Raw genomic sequence first — 10,715 nt, forward strand, 5'->3', positions numbered from 1 at the left:
TGAAAAACTGGATGTGAGATAGCAATGTGCTCTTACAGCCCAGAAAACCAGTTGTATTCTGGGCTGCAGCGGAAGAGAGGTGACCTGAATGTTGAGGGAAATGCTTCTCCCCAGCTCGTCTGCGTATGTGAGGCTGCACCTACAGTACTGCATTCAGCTCGGGTCCCCTGCACAGGAAAGACATGGACCTGTTGGAACAGGTCCAGAGGAAGGCCACAGAGATGATCAGAGGGATGGAGCGCTCCTTCAATGAGGAGAAGCTGGGGCAGGGGGGTGGGGGGTGTCAACTTGCAGAAGTGAAGGCTGCAAGAGACCATATTGTGGCCTTTCAAATGGGGTTTATAGGAAAGATAGTAACATTTTTTAGCACGGCCTGTTGCAAAAAGGACAAGGGGGAATGGATTTTAACTATAAAAGGGTACATTCGGACTATATATAAGGAATTTTTTATGATAAGGATAGTGAAACATTGAATGAGGCTGCCCAGAGAGCTTGTGAATGCCTCATCATTGGAAGTGTTCAAAATCGAATTGGAGAGAACTTTGATCATCTTGATCTAGGGAAAGATGTCCCTGCCCATGGTGGGGAGCATTGGGCTAGATGGTCTTTGAAGGTCACTTCCAACCCAAACCATTTTATGTGTCTGTAATACCTATTTGCTCTGTCAACATAAGCATGGTATCTGAAGGTGTCTCATGCAGAATTAATACACAGTGGTAGTGTGCTTGTTCAAAGTTTAGCATAAATTTTATTCTCTTAGAAATGTATTGGGAGATACTTATCAATACTATATAATAAAGTTGGTAACTGGCAAGAAAAGCATAGGTAACATGTAATTATATAAAGATAGGCCAAATAGCAGGTTTTACTTGTCTTTCTAAACAGTCCTAAGAAAAATACTGAATTTATTGTAGGAACTGCTGCAGGTATGCTAGAGAACAAGATGCAGATGTACTGCACCACTACAACCAAGTAAACATTCTAGCAGAGAACAGTAGTTGTTCTTGGACTCAAAATGTCTCAATTGACAAGAGTGAGACAATAACACACAGAGGACTTCATTGATGGAAATTACTTCTCTTCTGTTTGACTGTCCCTCTGTGACAATTCTATTTTTTTACAACCATTACTCAGTCCATTCTCTGTGGTGGATTTGGAGTGCCACCTTCTAGTGCAGAGTATTGACACTGCTCCTGTATTTTAACATCAGAATCAGTGCTAACACATACTAGCTGGAGGTTCTTGGAAAATCACATCTTGGCCTAATATACAGCTTAAGGGCATACAGGGTGCTATATTGTTGCTGTTGTTTAGTTTTCAAATACCTCAGGCTCCAAAACAAATGCCTCTCGAAGTTGACTGATGTTATTGCTCCTCTTAGAGAAAGTTTGGGTCTTCTGGTTTAAACATAATCTGTTGCACACTTACTGCTACAGTTTTACACTGATATCTTTTATATCAAATATTGTCTCTCACCAAAATTAACAAATCTTTCAGTAGGACCTTTCAGAACCTGACTGGTTTGTATGTGTGTTTCCCAAACCTTTATGTTTTAAAGCCTCATTTGAACACTGACTACTTCAATACAAGTAGCTAAACAGTGACCTCTGGAGAAAATTAAGCAGCTTCTCTGTATTTTGCATGCCTCATGCAGGATGGATTAGAAATATGGGAAGCCTGGCATAGTATTAACCTTACATTCTTCAAGCCTAATTTTCATTTTCCAGTGGAATTGTTCTAAACTAACTCATTGATTTTTTTTATGACTTAAATGCTTTCAAGGTGCTTGAGGGAAAGCAATCACCCTTAGAGACAGCAGGAGCTGCTGAAAAGCAGGTCAGTCTAACATGCTTCTATGCAGGATTTGCCTTGGGGGAATAGAAAAATGTAGCTGGGAAACAGTGAGTTTTTTTGGAAATAAATGCTGAAAGCCTAATTTTCTTCCCTGTGTATACAGAGGGGAGACTAAATGGAAGTGAGTGATTGTAAATAGCACAGGTTCACAAAACAGGAGGCATGACAGTATTAGCAAGGACTGGGAAATACAGAATTGGTAGCCAACTGATTCCTTGTAAAATTTTCAACTGGGCTCCAAAGAAAATGCCAGAGCTTGGAACTACACGAAATCCACACAGACCACAAGCAGAAGTGCCACTACAGGGTACGCTCAATACACAAATAATGAAAGCAAGAGGAAGACATACACCCACTTGCAGGAGCTTTTGTCCAGTTGTACCTCCGGTGGCATTCATTAGGAGTTCTGCTTCATCTTGGTGGATGAGTCACAGGCAACAGATCTCCTTCTGTGCTGACTATAGAGACTTCGGGATCTGGACTCTAGCAATTTAGACCCAAATAGCCCTTGTCTGTATTCCAAGCTGGCACCCCATGCTTGTACCATAAGTGTGTGATTTCTCTGTCTCTGGAGTTGCAGTGTCCTACCCTGCTTCTCACTGACTGTTTGGGTGTTGTATTTTGCTTACCCCAGCTGTCCAAGGCTTTAAAAGTCATTTTCTCTTGGAGATTTCTGTTTTGCTCAGAGCATCCTCCGGTGTGCATGTTAACAGCATAATGTACTAATGCCAATGCGATATTGCAGGTTCAGATACGGCACAAGTTAGACCATGAGGCAAGCCACTAGGTTTACCTTTTTTCTCCCTTTTCTGTTTCCTCTAAATGACTCTGTGCAGCCTAACACCGTGACATGAAAGTTCTCATCTATCTTGCTAACCTGAAATTGACCACTCGTATCTCATTTTCACATAGTTAACACTTCACGCGTACTAACAACACCTAACGCATCTCTCAGCATCAGCACAGGTGGCATGTGACATCAGAACTTACTCTTTACATCAGCATTCAAAACAGACCTGAGAGCAGTTGGGGTCCCCAGAACTGTAACCAGTAAGAGTATTTTATTTATTGAAACTAGCTGAGTATCAGCAACGGGAGAAATTACTTCAGGAGGTGCTCAGCTCTGGGCAGGACCAGCTCTCTAAAATGGAAACTCTGGCTTAACTGCTCTAATGACTACTTCCTCTCCACACTGCCGCTGCAATACTGACTGACGGGGCAAAAACATTGAAATTAGCAGTAATCACTCTTTTGGGAAACTTTGCAATTGTTTATTTAGATAATTGTCAAGTTCTCACCCCTTTTTCATTAAATTGCCTCAGACAATTTGTGGCGCAAAACCATGAGTCACTAAGCATACTTGGAAATGCATTTTCTATTTGAATACCAGAACGTAATAGAGGAGGCCCAGCTGCAGAATTTAGGAGACTACAGGAATTTCTGTGAAAAACAAAGTCTGCCAGCTGCCCTGAATTGATTCCAAAAGAAAAGCAATTTAGTTTTCTTCAGTCTTGATCTGATTATGGAATATACCCTATTTCTATCACAAAACCTTGATGCTAAAAAATGAAGTATTTTTTCATCCCTAATTCCTGGCGTACAACTGGCTGTCTGTATCTCTTGGTCTTTTTAAACTGTATGGGAGAAAATAACACTAACTTGGTGGTTTTATTGAAAGAGAGTAAAAAGATTCTGTGTAGACAAAAAGGTCCACATTTAACTCTCTATCTGAATTTTCTCATGCCTTTCAATTCTATTTTCATCAAACTAAGCAGTAAGAAATAGCATAATTGCTTTGTTACTACCACTAAATATGTAACATGATTCCAGAAAACTTAGGCAGGTGTGAATGACACTGTGAATCTCCTGACTCAGTCTTCTACTCAGGAGAGAGCGAGATAAATGCCTTATGGTCTCAGTAGCAATACCAGGACACAGAATGTTTCAAATTCAAGTGGAATAAATCTGAGTGGGATCCAGAAATATCTTTTTTTTTTTTTAATTGACATAATCTGTTTTTCCCATGGCTATGTAGACTGTGATTTTCTAGAAACTGTCGTTGGCTGACATGAAATGTGAAATGTGAAAATGTGGCATGAAAGTTTTGCATCTGATTTTTGTGAACCAGCTCGCTGAACTAGTCTGCTTGCAGGACGTTATTTTTTTTTTTTGGATGCATACGCCACTAGGTACTTTCAAATGTCCTGCCTTAAGGCAGGCATTCTTCTTGGAATCAGGTGTGGTTTTTTTCTGCACGTTATTAAGCATGAAATTATTTATCTTGACGTGTGGTGAAGCAGTTTGCCTTACTACCAGCGAACAGAACTGCTTAAACATTCCCTGAAAACAACCAAAGAAGGAGCACTTATGCAAATGAAGTGCATTCGTAAATCGTAAAAGCTTTTGTGTTTTTATACAGCTGTAGAAAATATATGGATGATACAAATTTGTAGAGTATCTTGATGTCCACAGTGTTGAAGAGCATTGCTTCAGGGAATAATATGAGTTAAAACAGTGGTTTCTATGTACCCCTTGAAAAGGCGGGGGGGGGGGGGGAGAAAAAAAAAAGATGTTTGTGTATGATGTTAGAGCCCCAGATTTAGCAACATATGGAATCAAGAATAAAGCCTGTTATAAGTGAAATGTGTCTTACAGGACTCATGAAGTCTGTCCAAGTGTTTGTTTTCCTACAGTATGGTTTTCCTAACACAAGGAAGACCTTTGATCTCATGGAAATCTCTTAATTTGACCTTAGAATCTGTGGTTTATGAATTAGTGCTTTATGGGAAGTAGCTTTTGAATGAGAGAAACAGAAAAAGGGGGGGGGGGGGGGGGGGGGAAGAAATGGCGAATTATTTCACTGAGTGTCAGATTGGGATTGATTGACACCTGATTAAAAAAAAAACATTAAAATAATAATGACCTAGAGCCGCTAGCTATAAGATCCCTCATCTCTCCTGCTGGGAGTGGTTGCCCCACCAGATCTCTTGTAAGGTATGAATGCCTTCAGAGGTCCTGTGTCCAGCAGCAGGTCCTCTGGTTTACCTGTTCCATCTTCAAATTCCTCACTTTCTTCTACGAGGGCTCTCAGCACTTCCATTTTCCTCCTGAGGCTCACAGTTGCTTGAGGTTTATTTTATGTGGTAGTGAAGCAGTGAGGTTTATGTATTTCTACACCTTTGGGTAAGGCAAGATCGGGTGATGACTTTCTTTTTTAAAATGCTTTCTGCTTTTCACTTCTGTGAAGCCTTCAGACTGTGAACACACTGTCTAAAGCTTATAGACCCTTAAACACAATAAATTTAGGGGAATTTAAAGGGGATTATGCCTGTTGTAAAACTTAAGAGTCATGTTCTCAAAGAGTATATTTCCAGAATGTGTCGTAGAAAAAATTTTATTTTCCTGTCGTAGAAAACACGTTATTTTTCTAAGTGTCATTACACCTGAAGGTGTTTTCCTTAGATATAAAAACGTGTCAGAGGACACCGCAATGGAAAATTCCTAGCCAAATTATTTAGATGCTGGCGTTCACGCGCAAGTGTGCTTTGTAACACTTAGTGCTCCTGGCTCCTTGTCCAAAGAGCGAACATTTATGTCAGAACAGAAAGCCGCATAAAGCCGCTACGTCAGTGTGACGAACGCACCTTTTAACAGACATTTTTTTAGAGACAAAAACAAAAATCATGGGTATCTTTTCCCAGAGATTAGGTTGGACGCTTGGAGGGAAAACCTTTTTCTGTACTTTCCTAAAGGAGCGTGAATTTTTCGTTTCCTTCCCTGCGCGCGGCAGCAGCGGTTAAAGGAGAGCTGCCAGCCCGATGAGTGCCTTGTCCGTTCAGGGTCTTACTGCACTTACACCAACCCCAAAGTCACCATCCGTAACTCCCTCCCAAAACCTCTTCATTGTCTTCTCTTCAGATGACCTCTCAAGGAAATTCGGGGCTTCGGCAGCTCCGAGGCAAAAGCTCCAGGGAAGGTCACAACTTTCCGGCAGGGCTTCACCGTGAGAGGCAGGGAGGCTGCGTGGAAACCCCGCGGGCTCCCCTACCCTCCACCTCCTTTGAGCCACGAAGGGCACGAAGGGACTCCTCTAGGAACGAGCTCCTTCGGCGGGCAGCCGGCGGGGCGGGAGGAGCAGGGAGCCGTGCCGGCAGCTTGGGCTAATGGGACCGTCCACCCCTGCCCTCGGGCTCAAGTATTGCCAGGCTAAGCGGGGCTCCTCGGCCGAGGGAGGAGAGGGGAAGAATCACCTTTGCCCCCCTCCCCAAACCGATTTGCTGACCCCTTTCCCGCCGTCTGGTGCAGGATCGTTCTCGACTTTGCCCCCAGAGAGCTAGGAAATAACCATTTTTTTTTTTTTTGGGGGGGGGGAAGAGAGTGATATTCCCCCCCCCCTTTAAGTAAAAGAGTAGCATAAAGCCGATCCTTGGTAAACTAGAGGCGAAACGACGGCTCATCGCTTCTTCCGTTTTTCGAATGTGTGCCCTGAGCAAAGCGCAGGCTCCTGAGAACGCACAACAAAAATACCAGTGTATCTGCTGGAATAGGGGGAAAAAAATACCCGCAGGGGAGGCCCAATATGCACCCGTCATGCCTCGTTCTACAACGTGGGTTTGCCATCGTTTTTATAAGCGGGAAAAATACATTTCGCTTTTAAAACATACGGTAAAGTCATGCAAAGGCGCCAAGTGCGGTTGAGCTTTCCTGCTGATCCATAGAGCTGTTTTAAATAAGGAAATTGACGAGTTTCATAGATGGTTTTAACTTGATTGTGTATGTGTGTAAATAGTACACACCTGCTTACAAGCCCTGTGTATTCGTCCTCCGCAAAGCTGTTGTATGTGTATGTGCTTATGCACAGACACAAAGAATTCTGGAGACGTACAAAGTCGAAATAAGTAACACCGTCCCACACTGAGTAGCGCTGCGTACAGAACCGTTTAATAGTTAAACGCAAAGATTCGGGATTTTTAAAGCAAGCCCTTTCCTATTTTCTGTTGAAGAGTAACAGGCGTTTTATCACGCCAGAAGTGGTACAAACATTGAGTAGACGATTGAAATCGCTTAGGAAAAACAGAAGCAATGGGTGTGAAGAGAGTCAAACTTATAACTAAGCTCGGCCATTTGTTTCCAAATATCTGGTTTAGAGACCCGGAAAGCCTCCTTAAAAATACCGAGCTCGTTGCGCATATCTTCTGAATCAATGGGGTATCTCCAAATGTTAGAACTACACAGTAGCTGAAGGATAAACAATTGGTTTTCTTACATGGGTAGCCTTCCCTGAATACATCTATAACAAATATTTGTAGTAGTTCCCAAATTGTAATTTCGGTCATTGTTAGATGTTTTAAGACTTTTAAGTTAAGCGGGGTGACGGGGGGAGAAGATTCGAACATTAATTACGTTTATAAACGGGATGGCTACGGTGTTCACTTTTTCGGAACGCTATGGGGAAAAATCCTCATGAGGAAGGATCGTGAGGCACTGAATAAGGTCAGTACCGACATGAATAAGACAAGCATCTAACGGAAATCAAACCAGGGGCTTGAAGGGCGCTTAGCGAGTCGCTGAGGAAAATGGAGCGTTCTCACTTCTCTAAACCGCATCAGTTTTGAGGAATCATCATTATGAGCAATCATTAAATGAGGAAGGAGGGGACGTAACTTTTTTACCCTTGGAGCACGGGGGAACAGCTCTCTATCTGTCCTCCTCCCGCCAGAGAGCAGGAGGGGACGGAGAAGACAACGCGCGCTCCCCGCAGAAGAGCTTTGATTCTTTAAGCTTTTTCTTAGAAAATGCATCAGTATGCGTAGCTCGCAGAAAAGGGACACGGAGTGCCCGGGGATCAGCGGGGAGAGCTCTGGGGCAGAGGGACAGTGAAACACCTTCCCCAGTGGCCGGGGTCCAGGGAGCACCGCCAGCCGTGGGCGCTCGCTGCGGGCCAGGACGGCGGGACGAAGGGACCTGCCGCGGAGACTGGGAAGCGGAGAGGGTCTCGGCGATCGAAGGGAGAGAGGCAGGGAACGCTGCCAGCCGCTGCGGGGTGGGACGCGGGGCTCGGGTCAGCCCTTAGCCCCTTCCGCGGCCAGCTCGGCTACCTGGGCGGCTGCGGGAAGGGGTGGCGGGTGGCGGAGGAACCTGGCCACCGGTCCGTGCGGTCCCCCCGCCGCCACGTCGAGGGGGAGGCGGCCGCTGCCATCGGGCAGGTCGAGGCGCGCCCCGGCTCTGTGTAGCGCCGCCAGCGTCTCCAGGAAGCCGGCGCGGGCCGCGTCGTGCGCCGGGAAGCAGCCGGTGCGCGGGTCCGGGCGGTTGGGGTCGGCGCCGCGCTGCAGCAGCAGCTCCGCCACCCGCGGGCTGCCCAGCATCATCACCTGCGGGGAGAGACAGAGTTAGCGTCCCCCTCAGCCCCGCGGAGAGCCGCAGAGAGCGGGGCGGCTGCGGGAGGGGGCTTCTGTGCGAGAAACTCCTGTGTGTGCTACCGGTAGCTGCGACCTGCATAAATTCACACGGCTGTACTCGGTGATCCCTGTGGGCTCCTTTCAACGTGAGATACTGTGTTATTGATAACAATAACGTGAGATACTGTGTTATTGTGTTACTGATGATTAAAATTAGCTGCAATGGCTGTGGTTTCCAGACTAGGTACTGCATATGTGTATGTTCTGTGCCACGCTTTAGACCATTTATTATGCCATGGTATATGCTCTTATACGTTTATTATGGCATGGTGTTTGTGGCGTGTATGTATATGTACACACATATATGTATGTACGCACATATACACACAGGAATAGTTGTGTACATACTAGTACACAATAGGTATATTGTGTGTATACATATATATTTACACAATATATACGCCATTTATACAAAGTACTGTTTATTATACCATAAATAGTGAGTGTGTACATGTTTTTATATATGTGTACACACACTATACATATATATGTATGCACACTATGTATCCTGTGGCAGTCCTGAGACGCCTTGTGTTAAACCTCCTGCTACTTGGGATGTGTCCCTGATTTTACCACTGAACTGCTCAGCCAGACTGGCCGGGCAAAGCACTGGCTGTACTGGCCCTTGGCTCTTTTCAGTGCTCGGTGTAGATTTGCTGCCTCCTGAGTTCTGGCTTGAGCCGTTTGTCCTTCGCTCAGCTCTGGCTAAACTTTGTTGTGGCTCGGAGGAGGGAGGAAAGCTTTTGAGAGGCCATGAGTAACACAGAACTTTCCTGCTGAACCCTGATGCGACTCTGCAGCTGAACCAAAAGCAAGGTCTGATCATGCAAAATTGAACATAGGCAAAAAGGGCAAGCAAGCAAATAACAGCAACGACAACAACACCATCACCAACAAAGACAGTTGGAGTTTTACTTCCCGCATTCTCCTATTCATTTTTAACGGAATTTTAACCCCCATAAATTGGATCTTAATAGTGTAGAAATTATCTTGAGATAATAGGTTTTCTCTTTTTTTTTCGTCGAGAGAATTTGATTATGGACTACAAATATTTGTTCCTTTTTTTTTAATATAATAGAATAACAAAAATGCTTATAAATTTCATAATTTATAAATTCCTGTGGAAGTTAAGGTTGTTTTTTTTTCAGAAAAAAAGAGCCCACAAGTCATAGTGGCAGCCATTTTGTGACGTGTTGCTAAGAAAAACAGAACTTAATCTCATTCTGAAATGAGGGGAGGAAATTAAAAATCTGCAAAAAGAAGAGTTTGGAAATAACAATTCCTTTTCATCTGGAACAATAGAAACAAAACGAGTAGCTTTCTCAGTACCTTTCTCAGTAACTCACTTTAGAAAAACAGTTCATTTCCCATGTAAAGTGCAAGGAACAAAATGGCTGTTAGTGTAGCTGGTGAATCATTAAATACATCACTTCAAATGACAACTCGAGAAAGCCTTTTAATGAAATGCACAACTTCAGTTTAAATTAAAGTACACTAATCGTTCAATTAGCATTTGAAAAGTTTAATCTTAAACATGTCGATTAATACAACACACTTCTAGCTCTCAAAATGCCTGGAAAGCAACTCCTCTACACACTGGTACTTAGAATATCTATCTATCAGTGAATACAACCACTACTGATGAATAGTGAATATAAAAAATACTACTAATAATAGTGACTAGTAATATATACCTTTTTTATTTTCAAATTACTAAGTGACAATTTCTATGCCATCTTCTGTGCCATTCTTTCACATGAATATACTAGTAAAGAGAACCACTTCGATTTTCTCGGGAGGGAAAGATCTATTAAGGCCATATTTACAACAAACAAAGTCGATAGAAGCACAGTCAGATCCCCGAACCCATCTGGAAACAGATTTTGCAGCCCCGCTAATCATTTTGAGTACCCACTAGCATAATTCGTTTGCTGACAGAGGGGCCACTCTGAGCTCTATCCGGTACTTGCAGGAGGGCGAGGATTCAGGCAAGCGTCCCCATTATTCAGTCAGCTGCCGCTGAGTCCGATTCGATAATAACAATAAGAATTTATCCAAAACCCGAAACTGACACACACAAACAGTACCATCTCCCCTCCCCCAACGCGGCAGAGAACAGCCCCCAGCCAGGGGTGCTCCGTACCTGGAGCGGGGTCCTTCCAAAAGAGTTGGTAGCGTTGGGATCCGCGCCCGCGTCCAGGAGCTTCCGCACCTCCTCGCTGTCCCCGCGGGCGGCGGCAGTGCACAGCCGGTCGCCGGAGCAGTCGCCCCGGCGGGACGCCTCCATCTACCCGTCGGCCCGACTCGCACAGCCGCTTCTGCCTGCCCGTCTCCTCCGGCCGGGTCCTCGCCCTCCCGGCAAGATGCTCCTCCCCAGCAGCCGCCCCCAGAGGAGGCCCCTCG

At 44.5% G+C, this 10,715-nt stretch overlaps 1 protein-coding gene across 1 annotated transcript; it reads right to left on the reverse strand.

Annotated features, from left to right (window-relative positions):
* Positions 1 to 7,524: 7,524 nt before the first annotated feature.
* On the reverse strand, positions 7,525 to 10,715 carry LOC134156403 (cyclin-dependent kinase 4 inhibitor B-like). The gene is made up of 2 exons (XM_062604404.1): positions 10,456 to 10,715; positions 7,525 to 8,225 (listed from the first exon to the last, which is right to left on the reverse strand). The coding sequence occupies exons 1-2, from the start codon at positions 10,597 to 10,599 to the stop codon at positions 7,917 to 7,919; spliced, it is 453 nt and encodes a 150-aa protein (XP_062460388.1). The 5' UTR covers positions 10,600 to 10,715; the 3' UTR covers positions 7,525 to 7,916.

The sequence above is a fragment of the Pezoporus occidentalis genome, unplaced genomic scaffold (assembly GCF_034315485.1).
Source record: "Pezoporus occidentalis ecotype Australia unplaced genomic scaffold, CSIRO_AGI_Poc_V1 ctg86, whole genome shotgun sequence".
In the NCBI taxonomy this organism is placed as follows: domain Eukaryota; kingdom Metazoa; phylum Chordata; class Aves; order Psittaciformes; family Psittacidae; genus Pezoporus; species Pezoporus occidentalis.

Coding starts and splice junctions, on each gene's coding strand:
- LOC134156403 (XM_062604404.1), bottom strand. CDS start 10,599: ATGGAGGCGTCCCGCCGGGGCGACTGCTCCGGCGACCGGCTGTGCACT. Junction 8,226..10,455: donor TTGGAAGGACCCCGCTCCAG/GTACGGAGCACC, acceptor CTCTCCCCGCAG/GTGATGATGCTGGGCAGCCC.